Source organism: Prionailurus bengalensis, chromosome C2, assembly GCF_016509475.1.
Source record: "Prionailurus bengalensis isolate Pbe53 chromosome C2, Fcat_Pben_1.1_paternal_pri, whole genome shotgun sequence".
In the NCBI taxonomy this organism is placed as follows: domain Eukaryota; kingdom Metazoa; phylum Chordata; class Mammalia; order Carnivora; family Felidae; genus Prionailurus; species Prionailurus bengalensis.
In genome coordinates this window covers 60,098,906-60,118,503 of record NC_057350.1, presented here as the reverse complement: position 1 = coordinate 60,118,503, position 19,598 = coordinate 60,098,906, and the positions used below count along the sequence as shown (strand labels likewise).

Genomic DNA, 19,598 nt, shown 5'->3' with positions numbered 1-19,598 from the left:
TTTTACTGGGTCTCTGTCTGGTTTAGGAATCAAAGTAATACTGGCTTCATAGAATGAGTCTGGAAGTTTTCCTTCCCTTTCTATTTCTTGGAATAGCTTGAGAAGGATAGGTATTATCTCTGCTTTAAACGTCTGGTAGAACTCCCCTGGGAAGCCATCTGGTCCTGGACTCTTATTTGTTGGGAGATTTTTGATAACCGATTCAATTTCTTCACTGGTTATGGGTCTGTTCAAGCTTTCTATTTCCTCCTGATTGAGTTTTGGAAGAGTGTGGGTGTTCAGGAATTTGTCCATTTCTTCCAGGTTGTCCAATTTGTTGGCATATAATTTTTCATAGTATTCCCTGATAATTGTTTGTATCTCTGAGGGATTGGTTGTAATCATTCCATTTTCATTCATGATTTTATCTATTTGGGTCATCTCCCTTTTCTTTTTGAGAAGCCTGGCTAGAGGTTTGTCAATTTTGTTTATTTTTTCAAAAAACCAACTCTTGGTTTCGTTGATCTGCTCTACAGTTTTTTTAGTTTCTATATTGTTTATTTCTGCTCTGATCTTTATTATTTCTCTTCTTCTGCTGGGCTTAGGCTGCCTTTGCTGTTCTGCTTCTAGTTCCTTTAGGTGTGCTGTTAGATTTTGTATTTGGGATTTTTCTTGTTTCTTGAGATAGGCCTGGATTGCAATGTATTTTCCTCTCAGGACTGCCTTTGCTGCGTCCCAAAGCGTTTGGATTGTTGTATTTTCATTTTCGTTTGTTTCCATATATTTTTTAATTTCTTCTCTAATTGCCTGGTTGACCCACTCATTCGTTAGTAGGGTGTTCTTTAACCTCCATGCTTTTGGAGGTTTTCCAGACTTTTTTCTGTGGTTGATTTCAAGCTTCATAGCATTGTGGTCTGAAAGTAAGCATGGTATAATTTCAATTCTTGTAAACTTATGAAGGGCTGTTTTGTGACCCAGTATATGATCTATCTTGGAGAATGTTCCATGTGCACTCGAGAAGAAAGTATATTCTGTTGCTTTGGGATGCAGAGTTCTAAATATATCTGTCAAGTCCATCTGATCCAATGTCTCATTCAGGGCCCTTGTTTCTTTATTGACCGTGTGTCTAGATGATCTATCCATTTCTGTAAGTGGTGTATTAAAGTCCCCTGCAATTACCACATTCTTATCAATAAGGTTGCTTATGTTTATGAGTAATTGTTTTATATATTTGGGGGCTCCGGTATTCGGTGCATAGACATTTATAATTGTTAGCTCTTCCTGATGGATAGACCCTGTAACTATTATATAATGTCCTTCTTCATCTCTTGTTACAGCCTTTAATTTAAAGTCTAGTTTGTCTGATATAAGTATGGCTACTCCAGCTTTCTTTTGGCTTCCAGTCGCATGATAAATAGTTCTCCATCCCCTCACTCTCAATCTAAAGGTGTCCTCAGGTCTAAAATGAGTCTCTTGTAGACAGCAAATAGATGGGTCTTGTTTTTTTATCCATTCTGATACCCTATGTCTTTTGGTTGGCGCATTTAATCCATTTACATTCAGTGTTATTATAGAAAGATACGGGTTTAGAGTCATTGTGATGTCTGTATGTTTTATGCTTATAGTGATGTCTCTGGGACTTTGTCTCACAGGGTCCCCCTTAGGATCTCTTGTAGGGCTGGTTTAGTGGTGACAAATTCCTTCAGTTTTTGTTTGTTTGGGAAGACCTTTATCTCTCCTTCTATTCTAAATGACAGACTTGCTGGATAAAGGATTCTTGGCTGCATATTTTTTCTGTCTAGCACCCTGAAAATCTCGTGCCAATTCTTTCTGGCCTGCCAAGTTTCAAAAGAGAGATCAGTCACGAGTCTTATAGGTCTCCCTTTATATGTGAGGGCACGTTTACCCCTTGCTGCTTTCAGAATTTTCTCTTTATCCTTGTATTTTGCCAGTTTCACTATGATATGTCGTGCAGAAGATCGATTCAAGTTACGTCTGAAGGGAGTTCTCTGTGCCTCTTGGATTTCAATGCCTTTTTCCTTCCCCAGTTCAGGGAAGTTCTCAGCTATTATTTCTTCAAGTACCCCTTCAGCACCTTTCCCTCTCTCTTCCTCCTCTGGGATACCAATTATGCGTATATTATTTCTTTTTAGTGTATCACTTAGTTCTCTAATTTTCCCCTCATACTCCTGGATTTTTTTACCTCTCTTTTTCTCAGCTTCCTCTTTTTCCATAACTTTATCTTCTAGTTCACCTATTCTCTCCTCTGCCTCTTCAAGCCGAGCTGTGGTGGTTTCCATTTTGTTATGCATTTCGTTTAAAGCGTTTTTCAGCTCCTCGTGACTGTTCCTTAGTCCCTTGATCTCTGTAGCAAGAGATTCTCTGCTGTCCTGTATACTGTTTTCAAGCCCAGCGATTAATTTTATGACTATTATTCTAAATTCACTTTCTGTTATGTTATTTAAGTCCTTTTTGATCAGCTCATTAGCTGTTGTTATTTCCTGGAGATTCTTCTGAGGGGAATTCTTCCGCTTGGTCATTTTGGATAGTCCCTGGCATGGTGAGGACCTGCAGGGCACTTCCCCTGTGCTGTGGTGTATACCTGGAGTTGGTGGGCGGGGCCGCAGTCAGACCTGATGTCTGCCCCCAGCCCACTGCTGGGGCCACAGTCAGACTGGTGTGTGCCTTCTCTTCCCCTCTCCTAGGGGCGGGATTCACTGTGGGGTGGTGTGGCTCGTCTGGGCTACTTGCACCCTGCCAGGCTTGTGATGCTGGGGATCTGGCGTATTAGCTGGGGTGGGTAGGCAAGGTGCTCGGGGGCAGGAGGGGCAGGCTTAGATCGCTTCTCCTTAGGTGATCCACTTCAGGAGGGGCCCTGTGGCAGCGGGAGGGAGTCAGATCCGCTGCTGGAGGTTTGGCTCCGCAGAAGCGCAGAGTTGGGTGTTTGCGCGGAGCGAGCAAGTTCCCTGGCAGGAACCGGTTCCCTTTGGGATTTCGGCTGGGGGATGGGCGGGGGAGATGGCGCTGGCGAGCGCCTTTTGTTCCCCACCAAACTGAGCTCTGTTGTCAGGGGGCTCAGCAGCTCTCCCTCCCTTTGTCCTCCAGCCTTCCCGCTTTCCGAGCAGAGCTGTTAACTTATGACCTCCCAGACGCTAAGTCGCGCTTGTTGTGGGAACACAGTCCGTCAGGCCCCTCCGCTTTTGCCAGGCAGACTCGGGGGCTCTGCTTGGCCGGCGAGCCGCCCCTCCGCCCCGGCTCCCTCCCGCCAGTCCGTGGCGCGCGCACCGCCTCGCCGCCCTTCCTACCCTCTTCCGTGGGCCTCTCGTCTGCGTTTGGCTCCGGTGACTCCATTCTGCTAATCTTCTGGCGGTTTTCTGGGTTATTTAGGCAGGTGTAGATGGAATCTAAGTGATCAGCAGGACGTGCGGTGAGCCCAGCGTCCTCCTAAGCCGCCATCTTGCCGCAACTCCTGTATTGACTTTTAAATGGAAGCAAATTATTGTAAGGTGTTTTATTATTGCATAATCATATAGTTCCATATAAATGGACAATGAGTTACTTTATAAAACCTATCTATAATAATAGAAGTCATATAAAAATAGATGTGTTAAGACATCTATTTTTGGTTTTAAAATTTGAAGAATAAAAAAAAAATCCTTGTGTGGTCATATGTATCTTATATTCAAGTACTACCTTCAATGTTATTTATCTCTTTTCCAGGGTGGCTATGATTCTGGTTTTCTATATCACTGTGAGTTCCCCCCATATGAGAAAAGTATCAATGGCACAGAAAAGAAGGATGAACCTTTTGATTTTCGTTTTCTTGAAGATACAGAGGATAATCCCATCCATACTATCACTTTCAGGTGAACTAAATTTCAGAAAGCTTAAAAAAAACTCATTTGTGTCTCTATTGTTGTCCATTATGAATATTGTTCATTTTTAAAGATGTGTCCAAATGGAGGGGCACTCAAATATTTTCTTTTTAAAAAAATTTTAGTGCTTATTTATTTTTGAGAGAGAGAGAAAGAGAGAGAGGGAGGAGAAAGAGAGGGAGACAAAGAATCTGAAGCAGGTTCCAAGCTCTGAGCTGTCAGCACAGAGCCTGATGTGGGGCTTGAACTCATGTACCATGAGATCATGACCTGAGTTGAAGTTGGACGCTTACCCTACTAAGCCACCCAAGTGCCCCAAACATTTTATAGTTAAATAAACTGAATGAATAAATAGAATCAAAGCTAGTCATGAAACACTATTTCAAGTCCCTCTGTCAAATATTCTGTCAGAATTTCTGTTTATCACACAATAGGTTTGTATGGACTTACTTTCTGTTACTTAGGATTCTCCTGCATGGTCAGATAAGGAAGGTTCAGTGTTACAGTGATCCTACAGAAATCACAACTTGAATCCTTAGTCCTTTAATAATTGAGAATTAAGCATATATGCTAGTCATTCTTTTGAAGATCAAATATAATAGCTCTAAATTTCAAATTGGCTTTTTCCCTTCTGTTCTTTTGCAGTAGTTTGTTAGGGCTTAAAAATATGTACAGTGGGGGTGCACAATGAAGTCCATAACATCTTTGTTATTAAAATTCAGTCGTGTCATTAATTTAAAATTATATATCTGGGGTGCCTGGGTGGCTCAGTTGGTTGAGCGAGCAACTTCTGCTCAGGTCATGTTTTCGGGTCCATGAGTTTGAGCCCTGCGTTGGGTTCTGTGCTGACAGCACAGCACCTGAAGCCTGCTTCAGATTCTGTGTCTCCTTCTCTTTCTGCCCCTCCCCTGCTCATGCTCTTTCTCAAAAATAAATAAATGTTAAAAAAGGTATAAAATTATATATCTAATTAATATGAACAATTTATGTTTCATAGCATTAACCAAGATCTCATGTTCTGTGGAATGCAAAATGGAGCAATTCGAGTCTATATCCTAAATCAGAATAATCCTTCATTGACAAATATGGTGGACTACTGGCATTTCAACCTGCATGACAATAATTATGGATGTGTCAAAGGCATATCTACTAGTTTTGATGACCGTTTCTTGGTGACCACTGGAGCAGATAGTAATATCTTTGTTTTCACCATTTTTTCTGAATTTGAACTAATGAAAGCCATTAAAGCCAAAGTGCCATCTCCAAGGGTATGCAACTAATAACAACGATAAAAAATATTTTAAAATAGTAATGTTAAATTACTCATTCTTTAAAAACTGAAAAGTCTTGGGGCACCTCAGTGGCTCAGTCGGTTGAGCGTCTGATTTTGGCCCAGGTCATGATCTTGTGGTTCATGGATTCGAGCCCCGTGTTGGGCTCTGTGCTGACAGCTCAGAGCCTGGAGCCTGTTTTAGATTCTGTGTCTCCCTCTCTCTGACCCTCCCCCATTCATGCTCTGTCTCTCTCTGTCTCAAAAATGAATAAACGTTAAAAAAAAAAATTAAAAAAAAACCCCAAATTAAAAGTCAGATACTTAACCAACTGAGCCACCCTATTGCCCCTAAAAAATATATTTTAAAACCTTCCTGTATACATATAAGGTATTGGGGGGAGAATTAAGCATATATAAAAGGGGATATGCTAAAAAAATAGCATTTTAAAATAAATTACCTAGGAAATTTTGCATGTATCCTTTGTTAATAACACATGATATTAGTAATTCACATTTTGAAGGGGAATTATGGTGATATTAACATTTTGCATGCATATTAGGTTTTAAGACTTTTTCTATGTACCTCTTTAAATCAAGCAGAAACAAATAAATTTAGTCAACTACAAATTTCCCTCTAGTTTTCCCTAGATTATTTCTTGTGAAAATACGTTGCAAGCCTATAATTATTAGAAATTGGCAGCAGAGGGGGGAAAAAGCTCAGTTTACTTCCTATTAGATATTTTAAGAGAAATATGCAATTTAAAAGTGTTAACCGTTTCTCCCCTTTCTACAGTTTGGAATTGAAGCAGAGCCAATTCCAGAAGATATTGAAGATCCCAAAGCCTATAGGTATGAGAATTTTTGATAAATACTAGCCTTGAGCTGTTGCAAAACAACATTTTATAGAAGTTGACCAAGCCAATGGAATTTCCAAATTATTGAGTCCTGATTCCTCTTATGCTGTTTCTGGATCTTACTATCCTTTTAAATTTCTGTTTTCAGTATTGAGAATGCTAGAAGAAAAAGAGAACATGATAAGTTAATGAAAGAAGTGGAAGAAATAAAAGCTGGGAAGAGAGAAAAACTCAAAGCTTTGAGGAATGAATTTCAGCAACTTCTGGAAATGAATAAAGAATTACCAAAGCATATGCAGTTTAAGCGAACAGTAAGCCTTAATTAAATTTGACTTTAATTTTTAACATACACTATTTCTTTGGATCAAGACTATGATTTTTTCTGATAAAGGGGAACACTTAAAAAATCTTTAAACTTCCCTTTATCTGGCCAGTGTGTTGGCAGCAGCTAAAATACCGTAGAATTTGACATACAACTTGGTTTGGATATAGAAGAACCTCTTTATATAACACAGTTTACTTCTGGATTTAGGTACTTCACTTTTCTTTTTCTTGTGGTGACAAGATATATAAATACAGGTTTGAATCTGGTTTTCAACCCTTCGTGTACCTAGCCAATATATCTAATCTTTGTATAAGTACGCATATATTTTGATTCTCTGTGATTCCATTTCTATAATTCAACAAATCTATCAAAAAGATAGTACCTGGTTGTCCCACAAAGTTTCCGAAAAATGAGCTTAGTATAGTTGTAGCTATGGGGACGATTAACAAATTATTTAAGCTAATTTTGTATTAATGTTTTTCTTTTCTGACTTATCACAAAGCTTCCATCTACGTGTTCGTGATTTTTTTCCACTGTGTACTTCTTCCTAAGTGGAACTGCTGTCAAGAACTAATCAAATAAACAGCCAGAATTTATCATCCTGACTATGACCTATAATTCTTGAAGCCCCTAGTCCATTCCATGTGAAAAATGCTCTGGTGAAATCATAATGGCTAACTCATTGTATTGGTTAAAAGACCAAATCATAATGGTTAAAGGATGTTTATGCTATTTTACTAAGAAAAAGCTGGACAGGGGCACCTGGGTGGCTCCATTGGTTAAGTGTTCAACTTTGGCATAAGTCATGATCTAACGGTTCATGGGTTTGAGCCCTGCATCGGGCTCTGTGCTGACAGTGTGAGCCTGGAGCCTGCTTTGGATTCTGTGTCTCCTCTCTCTGCCCCTCCCCTGCTCATGCTCTGCCTCTCTCGCTCTGTCTTACAAAAATAAATAAAATGAAAAAAAAAAGTTGACATTTACAGAATATGGGTAACATAATTCAAAATAAAGAACACCTGAGGTGAGTTCTATGGCTAAGCATTTTTACATACATCATTACTTAAAACAGATACACCCTTGGAAAGAATAACTACTACTTACAATTTAGTCTGAATGAGGGCCCTGATATTTTTCCCGGGGTACAGGTAAAAAACATGACCTTCCCCCTCCCATAAGTATCTTTATGGGAGGAATGGCTCCCCCGGTGACAGACATTCAGCTAGAATTTGGTGACCTCAAGAAGACACCAAAGACTTAGCTGTCTTTCCTGGGTGAGGTCACATGGGAAGGGGTGCCATGAACTTCTACCCTGTGCCCTGCTGGTTATATACCAGTAGTGGCTTTGGGGTGGTGGAAGTTTTTTTTTTTTAAACTCTGTATACTCTCCAAATATTCTGTTATCATTCACTGCTTTTACTGTGGGAAAAATCTTTTAAGATACAACTTTATTTACAGTATTGTCAATGATTTCTGAGAACTTTTCTCCATATTTTGTGGAAGTAAGATGAAAAGTATGTTCTTTTCTTTTTCTAGAACAGAGAGAATTAATGATGTCTGGGAGCAAATTATAATGCAACATGAAATTGAGTGCAAAACTGATTCTGTATCTGTGTATGAAATAGGATTGATAATGCACATTGATGAAAGTACCCATTTCGATGAATAAATCTACTTATTTGCAGGATTTTGATCTAGATTCCAAAATTCGTGCTGAGATTGGCAGAAAAACAGCTCATAAGATTCAACAAGTGGAAAAAGAATTAGCATGGGAAAAAGAGAAACATCAACTTGGCCTCATGAAGCTACAGAACAGGTAGGATCCATATTTCCTGCAAGTTAAGATGTTTGAGAACATGTATTTGAATGAAGTTGTTCATAGTGGCTTAATTGAAGTGGTCAGGTAAGAAATACCCTGAGTACCTTCTAACTCTTGAAGTCTCCAGGAATATTCCTGTCACTGCTACTGATATCTTCTTGAGCTTTCTGGGAAATTTGTTTAATTAGTAGATTTTTGAACTCAACACCCAAAAAATGATTTAGAAATGGGCAGAAGACATGAACAGATATTTCTCCAAAGAAGACATCCAGATAGCCAACGACACATGAAAAGATGCTCAACATCACTCATCATTAGGGAAATTCAAATCAAAATCACAGTGACTTGAAACTAACTAACTAACTAACTAACTAACTAACTAACACTGTATATTAACTAAATAGAATTTAAATAAAAACTTGAAACAACAACAACAAAAAGAAAATGCTACAGAAAAACCAAGTTTCTTCAACAAATACATTGCCTGAAGAAACAAGAGGGATGGAATAAAAGAAACTTGAGAAATATACCAACAAAGTATCCACCAAGTGCGGATCTTATTTGGATTCTTATTCAAATAAATCAATTGTAAAAAAGCATTTTTGAATCAAAGAATATTTGAACATCAAGTGGATATTGGATATTAAATATTTACTATTAATTTTCCTAGGTATAATGATATTGTGGTAGTTACTTTTCTAAAAAGAATTCTTATTTGAAGTATTTATGGGTGAAATATGTTTTGATATTCCAAAGAAAAAAACAAAGGGATAGATACATAAAATAAAATTGGGGGAAAAAAGTTGATAATTTTTTAATATGATTTGATGAATTTGTGGGAATTCACTATATTATTCCCTCTACCTTTACGTATGTTAAAACTTTCCATAATAAGAGGCTTTCTCTTTAAAAATATATTCAACATACCCATACCAAAGAACATTTACTTCTGTTTTTTAATATTAAGTAATTTGCTTTAATATACCTACATATATATATTGTTACATACTAATGCTTTCTTTTAGTTCTACAGAGTAGACTTTGAAAAGTAGAATTGCTAGACCAAAGGGGTATATACATTTTTTAATTTAAAATCTGTTGCCATATTTCTTTCCAAAAAGGTTGCAACTTTTTACATTTCCATCAGCAATGTGTATAACTTTATACTGTCATTCTTACCAATATTTGAGGCTAACACTATTAAAGTTTAAATCTGATGGATGTAAAATAATATAGCTAATTGTTTTTTTTTAATTTGCATTTTCCTTACTACTAGGGACGTTTAGCACATTTTTAGTGTTTACCAGTCAATTAGATGTGCTCCTTTGTGAATTGCATTTTAATATTCTTATAATTTTTGTATTGGGATATTTTCTTGTTATCAATTTAGAACTTCTTTGTGTAATAGACATTAACTTGTTATTTATCATGTGTGTTTCAAATATTTTTTATTATCTATAATTTTCCTATAAACTTTGTTGATGCTATATTTTTCTAAGCGATATATGTTAATGTATATATAGCTAAATATGTCTCTCTTTCCTTTAATATATTTTGGGTTTCCCATCTTGGCTAAAAATTTCTCTTCAAAGCCTAAGTTATACATAAAGTCTTCAAATTTTTCTTCCAAATTTGTATTATTTAATCTTTATTTTTATTTTTTTAAAAGAATTTTTTGATACATATTTATAGTGACCCCACTAGGTCAAGGTGAGGTAAGGAAGGTGTCCTCTTTCTCTTTTTTGTTTATTTATTTTTGAGAGAGAGAGAAAGAGCATGTGTGCATGCATGCACAAGCAGGGCAGGGGTAGAGAGAGAGGGAGACAGAGGATCTAAAGTGGGCACTGCACTGACAGCAGAGAGCTCCATGTGGGGCTAGAAGGGACCACAAGATCATGACCTGAGCCAAAGTTGGATGCCCAACCAACTAAGGCACCCAGGTGCCCCATATTACTTAAATCTTAAAAAAACAACACATATTGAGTATTCCATCAGGAAGGTATTAATCAAGCTTCTAAAGGACTTACTTATTTTATTGTACTTTTTAAAAATCAGGTTTTGGACTTATTTATCCTATTTTTAATTCTTTTTTTTTTTCCATTTCATTAATTCCAATTTTAGCTTTAAGCATTCCCTTCGCCTATTTTCTTTTGATTTTATGTCTGTTTTTAAAAATGCCTTGACGGGGCACCTGTGTGGCTCAGTCGGTTAAGCGACCTACTTCAGCTCAGGTCATGATCTTGTGAGTTTGACCCCTGTGTAGGACTCAGTGCTAACAGCTTGGAGCCTGGAGCCTGCTTCAGATTCTGTCTCCCTCTTTCTCTGCCCCTTCCCCACTCATGCTCCAGCACTTTCTTCTCCTGTCCCCCCTCCAGAAATAATAAATAAACATTGAAAAAATGCCTTGAGATGGATATTAAGTTCCTTTCTTTATACTTTTAACTACAGGGACATTTAAGGCTACGTATATTCCCTTGAGGATTTTTGCAGTGTTCCCTAGGTTTTGCAATTTTTAACTTATTTCTGGATAGTTGGTAATTAAGCTTTTATTCCTTGAGCTAAGAATTATTTAAGATATATTCCTTCATTTCCAAGCAATTAAGTTTTTAAGGTAAACATTTATTATTTATTTCTAATTTTATTGGATTATAATTATAGAATGTATGATAAAAATTTCTCAAAAAAGTATGTTAAGGTTTCATTTGTAATCAAGGAAAGATTTGTTTTTGCAATTTTTTTGAACTTGTGAAATTTTTTCTTATAAAGGGCCTAAAATTTACATATATGTATACATATGTGTATTTATAATCAACTTTGTTGATTAACTGCCTTAATTTTTCCATGGCTATGCATTTTCTTTTAGTCAAATTTCTGGAAAAAATGTGTATTAAAAATGTTCGTTGTATAAAGGGAAAAAACCCACAATGAGATATCCCCTCACACTTGTCAGAATGGCTAAACTAAAAAACACAAGAAACAACAAATGTTGGTGAGGATGTGAAGGAAAAGGAACCCTTGTGCATTAGTGACAATGCAAACTGGTGCAGCCACTGTGGAAAACAGTATAGAGGTTCCTCAAAAAGTTAAAAATAGAACTATCCCATGATCCAGTAATTGCACTACTAAATATTTACTCAAAAGATACAAAAATGCTAATTCACAGGGATAAATGCACTCCTGTGTTTATAACAGCATTATTTACAATAGTCAAATTATGGAAATAGTCCAAGTATCCATCAACTGATAAATAGATAAAGAAGATGGAATAGTATTCAGCCATAAGAAAGAGTGAAATCTTGCCATTTAAAATGACATAGATTGGAGCTAGAAAGATAATGCTAAGCTGAATAAGTCCGTCAGAGAAAGACAAATATCATATGATTTCACTCATGGAATTTAAGAAACAAAACAAATGAGCAAAGGAAAAAAAAACAACAACCAAACAACCCAGGAAACAGACTCAACTATGGAGAACAAACTGAACAAACTGGTGGTTGCCAGAGGGGAGGTAGGTGAGGGGATGGGTGAAACAGGTGATGGGGATTAAGGAGTATACTTATGATGAGCATCGGGTGATGCATGGAAGTGTTGAATCACTATATTGTACACCTGAAACTAATAGAACACTGTATGTTAACTCTACTGGCATGAAAATTAAAAAAAAATAATACAATACAAATTTTTTAATAAATAAAAAATTAGATTTTTTACAAACCAAATTATGAAATACATATTTATTTTCTGTTTTTGGCAAATTATTTTATATCTAGTTAACACATGAGCATATACATCTTAAAATCAAAAATAAAATCTAAAGACTTATAATGAAAGCCAACAACTTCCTGTCTAATCTCTCTCATGTCCAATAAGACTGTTCAGAGGAAATTGCTTTTTCTTTGCCTTTTTGAGATGTAATTTACATTCAGCAAAATGCAAAAATTCTAACTGAGCAGCTTAATAAATTATATATATGCACATATATACATATATATGTATGTGTGTGTATATATATGTATGTATATATCTATCTATATCCATATATATATTTATCTACTACTCCAATTAAGAACATTTATAGCACTCCAAAAAGTTACCTTTGACCCCCTCCCAGTAAATATCTACTCTCCAGAGATGAATGTTTATCACATTAGTTTGGTCTGTGAACTTCATACAAATTGAATGTTGCAGTACTAAATCTTGTATTTGGCTTCTTTTACTTAGCATCATGCCTAATATTGTCTATGTTGTTGCAGGTAGCAGTAGCTTATTCTTTTTCATTGTTTTGTAATAGTCTTAATGCTTATACCATGATTTATTTATCCATTCTACTGTTGATGCATATTTGAGTTATTTCTACTTCTTGGCTATGATGAATGGCTATGACCATTCTTGTGCATGCTTTTTGGTGGACATAAACACTTATTTGTTATATAATCAGGAGTGGAACTGCTGGGTCAAGATTATATGCATGTTTGGCTTTATTAGATACTGCCAAATAGTTTTCCAAAAATGGTTCAACCAATTTTTATACCATGATTATCAGTGTATGAGAATTCCCATTGATCCCCATTGTGTTAGCTTCTTAGAGTTTCCATAACAAAGTACAACAGACTGGTTGGCTTAAAATAACAGTCAAAAGTAATGGAGGCTGGAAGTCCAAAATCAAAGTGTTGGTTAAGTTGGGGTACGTTTTCTTGGAGGGGAGATATGTTTTATTTATCTATTTATGTTGAAGTATAATTGGCATTTGATGTTATATTAGTTTCAGATGAACAGCATATCGATTCAACAATTCTATGTATCACTCAGTACTCACCACAATAAGTGTAGTCACCATACACAATTACAATGTTATTGACTATATTCCCTATGCTATACTTTTCATCTCCATGACTTACTTATTTGTAATTGGAAGTTTCTAATTGCCTCTTTTTTTTTTTTAAGTAATCTTTACACCCAGCAAGGGGCTCAAACTCACAATCCCAAGATCAAGAGTTTCATGCCCTACCAACTGAGCCAGCCCAGGCACCCCTATTAATCTCTTCTTAATCCCCTTTGTCTATTTCACCCGTCCACCCACCCATCTCCCCTCCAGTTTGTTCTCTGTATTTGAGTCTGTTTTTGTTTGTTAATTTGTTTAAAAAATTCCATATGTAAGTGAAATCTATGGCATTTGTCTTTCTCGTCTGACTTATTTCACTTTGCATAATATCCTCAAGGTCCATCCAGGTTGTTGGAAGTGGCAAAATCTCATTCTATTTTATGACTAAGTAATATTCCATTGTGTGTGTGTGTGTGTGTGTGTGTGTAATATACACATACCACAACTTCTTTATTCATCTATAAATGGACACTTGAGTTGCTTCCATATCTTGGCTATTACAAATACTACTGCTGTAGCATAGCATATATCTTTTCAAATTAGTGTTTTTGTTTTCTTTGGGTAAATAGCCAGTAGTGGAATTATTGGGTCATATAGTAGTTCTATTTTTATTTTTTTGAGGAACCTCAATACTGTTTTCCACAATGGTTCCACCAAATTACATTCCCATCAATAGTATGTGAAGGTTCCCTTTTTTCCACATCCTCACCAACACTTGTTATTTCTTTTTGATACTAGTCATTCTGACAGGTGTGAAGGAATATTTCATTGTGGTTTTGATTTGTATTTCTCTGGTGATTAGTGATGTTGAGCATCTTTTCATGTCTGTTGGCTATCACTTTGTCTTTGAAAAAATATCAGGTCCTCTGCCCACTTTTTTTAAAAAAAGTAAGCTCTATGCCCAACTTGACGTTTGAACTCTCATCACCCTGAGTTTAAGAGTCACATGCTCTACCAATTAAGCCAGCCAGGTGCCCTATCCTTTGCCCATTTTTAAATTGGACTGTTCGGGTTTTTTGGTGCTGAGTTGTATTTTGAATGTTAACCCCTTATCGGATAGATCATGTGCAAATGTCTTCTTTCATTCACTGGGTTGCCTTTATGTTTTGTTGATTGTTTCCTTTGTTGTACAAAGCTTTTTATTTTGTTGTAGTCTCAACAGTTTATTTTTGCTTTTGTTTCCCTTGCTTCAGGATAAATATCCATAAATATGTTGCTGAGGGTGATGTCCAAGAAATTACTGCTTATGTTTTCTTTTAGGAGTTTTATGGTTTCAGATCTCTGTTTAGATCTTTAATCCATTTTGAGTTTATTTTTGTGTATGGTGTAAGAAAGTGGTCCAGTTTCATTCTTTTACATGTAGTGTCCAGTTTTCCCAGCACCGTTTGCTGAGCGGACTGTTTTTCCCATTGTGTATTCTTGTCTCCTTTGTTAAAGATTAATTGACCATATGAGCATGGGTTTATTTCTGGGCTTTCTATTCTGTTCCACTGATCTATGAGTCTATTTTTGTGTCAGTACCATACTATAGCTTTGTAGCATATCATGGAATCTGGGATTGGCATACCTCCAGCTTTGTTGTTTTTTCTCAAGATTGCTTTGGCTATTGGAGGTCTTTTGTGGTTCCATACAAATTTTAGGGTTATTTGTTCTAGTTCCATGAAAAATACTATTTATTAGTTTCTTCTGAGACCTGGGTAGGAGAATCTGTTCCATGCCTCTTTGAGCTTCTAGTGATTGGCCAGCAAACTTTGGTGTTCCTTCCTATAGATGCATTATTCCAAATCTTCTGCCTTTATGTGGTGTTATCTCTCTTTGTTTTCCCCACATAATCTTCCCTCTGTGCATGTCCAAGTCCCCACTTTTTATAAGCACAGCGACATGTTGGATTAGGACCACTCTAATGATCTCATTTCAACTTGATTACCTCTGTCCAGACCCTATTTCCAATAAGGTCACATTCTGATTGACTGGGGGATTTCAAAGTATCTTTCTGGGTAGACGCAATTCAACCATAACACTCATGCTTGCCATCACCTGATATTCTCATCTCTTTAAATTTCAGCCATTCTATCATAGTATCTCAGTGTGATTTAAATTGGCATTTCCCTGGTGAGTGATTATTTTTAGCTCCTTTTCTTATACTTCTTGGTTATTTGTGTATTTTCTTTTATTAGGTATTTTTTGAAGTTTTTTTGTTCATTTTTGAAAATGGATTGTAAGAGTTATTCACATCTCCTAGATAGGAGTCTTTTGTCTTGTAGATAAATGACACAGGTATTTGTGACACTGTATATATATGACACATTGTGTGCATGCATGTAAAATATCTTGCTCTAATCTGTGGTATTCCTTTTCATTCTTTTAATGGTGGCTTTTTTTGAGCAGACGTTTTTACTTTGATAAAGTTCATTTTATCAATATTTTCCTTTATGGTTGATGCTTTTATGTTGTAACTAAGGAATATTTGCCAATTCCCAATTCATGAACTAATTCTCCTATGTTTTATTCTAAAAGCACCATTGTTTTGCCATTATCTATATTGATTTTTTGGGGGGAGGTTTAAGATGGACATCATGTGTCATTTGTTTCTATATGGATATTCAATTGGCCTGGTATCATTTGTTGAAAAGGCCATCCTTTCCTCACTAGATTGCATTGATAGTTTTGTCATAAATCAGGTCAATATATATATATATATATATATATATATATATATATAATATATCTCAGAACTTTTATTTTAATTATTCTTGACATTTGATATCTTAAATCCTATGGCTTTGTTCTTCACCTTCAATACTGTGTAGGTCCTTTAAATAGAATCAACTTGCCAATTTTCATCAAAAAACCCTGCTAAGATGTTGACTGAATTACACTGAATCTATAGATCAACTTCAACATAATAGATTTTAAAAATAAATATTGAGTCTTTCAATCCATAAATGTGATAGATCCTGAAAAGAATACACTTTTAATATCTCTTCTAGTGGTTACAACCATACATCTCAATAATGTATTTCTATGAATTTATTAATCATTACTTACTGATTTCCTAGTATCACAGGTAAGGATTTTGTTTACCTTAATACACTCATGTTGGGGTGCCTGGGTGGCTCAGCTGGTTAAGCATCCCGCTTTGGCTCAGGTCATGATCTCATGGTTCGTGAGTTCAAGCCCCACACTGGACTCTGTGCTGACAGCTCAGAGCCTGGAGCCTGCTTTGGATTCTGTGTCTCCCTCTCTCTCTCTCTGCCCCTCCCCCACTCATGCTCTGTCTCTCTTTCTCAAAAAAAAAAGAAACATTAAAAAACATATGCTCATGCTTTCCCCTCTACTGTCCTGAGCATATAAAATATAACAACTGATTTAATGTGCTTGTCTGCTAGATAGATAGGTATGTAGGTAGGTAGGTAGATAGATAGATAGATAGATAGATAGATAGATAGATAGGCAGGCTTCTGGGTCTGTTTCTATTAATTGAAAATTTTTGTTTATTTTGTGTTATATTTTTCTGCTTCTTTGCCTTCCTGAAAAATTTAGATTGGATGCCAGACATTATGAATTTCACAATGTGGGTGCTCGATATTTTTTATACTTTTAAATATTCTTGAACTTTGTTTTGGGATTCAGTTAAGTTACTTAGAAGTAGTCTGAGTTTTTGAGGCTTGCTTTTAATCTGTGTTAGTGGGGGTCAAGCAGCCTTTAGAGCTGATTTTTCCTCACTACTAAGACAAAATCCTGAGTGCTCTATCCTATTCCCATGTATTACTGGGCTTGTGGGAAAACAAGCTATTTCAACCTGTGTGAGGTCTGGGGATTTTTCTGTGTTCTCTTCTGGTGATTCTTTCCCCAGCCTCAGGTAGACTCCTTACATGCACGTGGTGATCAGTAATTACCTGAAGGCTAGAAGAGAGACGTCTGCAGATCTCCAGAGCTCTCTTCCTGTGCAGCAGTTTCTTCTCTGAAACTCTGCTCTGTGATTCATGGCTTGTTACCTGATATTAAATCTATGAATATTTGAATCTTGGAATGATATCTAGATGACTACTTATCAAGAGATGAAAGTACCTTATAAGTGCTCTCAGGAAGAACCTTCGACATAGTATCCTATGTTTGGCTTTAATAAATATTCATACTATATTTGTAAGTGTGTATATATTGCAAGTATGAATCTTGACTCAAACCAGTGCAGCTCATTTTCCCAGGCTGCTTGCTTCTTTCATTTGTTTGATTCTATGGCTTCTGTGCTCTGCTGGAGCAGGCAGTTTTTGGTGAGGCCAGAAACTCCTGTTCCCAGAATCGAACACACCTGCAAACATTATCCTTGGGAACTTTTGTTTCCCCAGAGGCTGTTGGAAGCAGGGAATATGTACCCACAGCTCTAGGACCCAATTTGCCCATCCTCCTCCTTGTCAGGTGGAAGCTCTTCCTCCCCAGTCTTCTGGCCCTCAAATACTTGTTTCCTTAATTCCTGGCTTTCCCTTCCCTTCCAGGCTGCATCCTCCTTCCTCAGCTTTGCATCTTCAACAAACATATGGAAGGAAACACATTATCTAGATATCTGATGGGATTAGGGGAGAGAATAACGTGGTACCACTGAGTAACACTGGGTAGTACCAGTGTTTTCATCTTCACCAATCTAATAGAGCAAATGTGATAACTCTCGGTTAAATCATTTGCATTTTTTCTGATTATTGGTGAAGTTAAGCACTTCTTTTCATACACTGATGTTCTTCAGAGGATTAGTCTTCTGAACCTTTCTTTTCGTATGTTTATAGTTCATTTATATTTAACCTTCGGAGGAAGATTCCTTGTTCATTTTCCTTTGAGTTCTGATTTTCTTCTTAATTTGATTCACTACTTCTGTATTTTTCTTTTATACATATTGCAAATGCTATATCCTCCAATGCCATTTGCCTTAAACTTTGTTCACATTTTTCTAACTGTGCATAAGTTTTATATTTTTATGGGATCAAAACCATGCATATTTTTCCTTCATGTTATCTGTGTCTCATGAAAAGACTAAAATTTAAAGAGTAAAACTCCAGTGGGCAAGAAAATAAAGTTTTATAGTGATGAGAAAGGTACTATGCTATGAGGGAAAAGGGAAAATCAGAAATAGTAAGCCATTTTAAAAGAAGAAATAGAGTTAAAAGGATTGAATTAGAAAAATAGTAAGAAAGATAAACTAGGAATAATTACTATATACATAAGTTAAATTCTGAAATTAAAAGATGGGAAAATAATTATGAACCAGTGATAAAAACATAGCAAGAATTAAGCATTAATTGATAAAGAACAAATATCTTTGGGCTATAAAAAAAAGTGAACTGTAGAGTAGTATGAATTTGAGTTTAATATTTTTTATAGAAGCAAATAGGGTAACATATGTGAGATATATATGTATACATATGATAATAGATATCTCATAAGATAACAGGCAGTAGAGTATATTTTCTTACAGTTTAAGATCCATTTACCATTAAACTACCAGTAAATTACATTTACCATTAAATTACCATTACCATTAATTACCATTAAATTACAAAAAATTTTTGTTTTTCTACATATTAGCCAAACAATGGCATTATATACTGATTAATAATGAGTTGTTTAATATTTTATTTTATTTATTTATTTATTTATTTATTTTTAAAAAATTTTTTAACCTTTATTTATTTATTTATGTATTTATTTATTTATTTATTTAGATGTGAAATTTATTGTCAAATTGGTTTCCATACAACACCCAGTGCTCATCCCAAAAGGTGCCCTCCTCAATACCCATCACCCACCCTCTCCTCCCTCCCACCCCCCATCAACCCTCAGTTTGTTCTCAGTTTTTGAGTCTCTTATGCTTTGGCTGTCTCCACTCTAACCTCTTTTTTTTTTTTCCCTTCCCCTCCCCCATGGGTTCCTGTTAAGTTTCTCAGGGTCCACAAAAGAGTGAAACCATATGGTATCTGTCTTTCTCTGTATGGCTTATTTCACTTAGCATCACACTCTGCAGTTCCATCCACGTTGCTACAAAAGGCCAGATTTCATTTTTTCTCATTGCCACGTAATATTCCATTGTGTATATAAACCACAATTTCTTTATCCATTCATCAGTTGATGGACATTTAGGCTCTTTCCATAATGTGGCTATTGTTGAGAGTGCTGCTATGAACATTGGGGTACAAGTGGCCCTATGCATCAGTGCTCCTGTATCCCTTGGATAAATTCCTAGCAGTGCTATTGCTGGGTCATAGGGTAGGTCTATTTTTAATTTTCTGAGGAACCTCCACACTGCTTTCCAGAGTGGCTGCACCAATTTGCATTCCCACCAACAGTGCAATAGGGTTCCCGTTTCTCCACATCCTCTCCAGCATCTATAGTCTCCTGATTTGTTCATTTTGGCCACTCTGACTGGCGTGAGGTGATGCCTGAGTGTGGTTTTGATTTGTATTTCCCTGATAAGGAGCGACGCTGAACATCTTTTCATGTGCCTGTTGGCCATCCGGATGTTTTCTTTAGAGAAGTGTCTATTCATGTTTTCTGCCCATTTCTTCACTGGGTTATTTGTTTTTTGGGTGTGGAGTTTGGTGAGCT

General features: G+C 36.2%; 1 protein-coding gene across 1 annotated transcript in view; it reads left to right on the top strand.

Annotated features, from left to right (window-relative positions):
* CFAP44 (cilia and flagella associated protein 44) overlaps nt 1-19,598 on the top strand; it is a 157,203-nt gene that overhangs the window by 67,907 nt on the left and 69,698 nt on the right. The window contains exons 18-22 of the mRNA XM_043594190.1: nt 3,700-3,845; nt 4,852-5,122; nt 5,921-5,976; nt 6,130-6,292; nt 7,989-8,119. Coding sequence (XP_043450125.1) covers nt 3,700-3,845; nt 4,852-5,122; nt 5,921-5,976; nt 6,130-6,292; nt 7,989-8,119 — 767 coding nt within the window. The remainder of the gene's footprint in view (nt 1-3,699; nt 3,846-4,851; nt 5,123-5,920; nt 5,977-6,129; nt 6,293-7,988; nt 8,120-19,598) is intronic.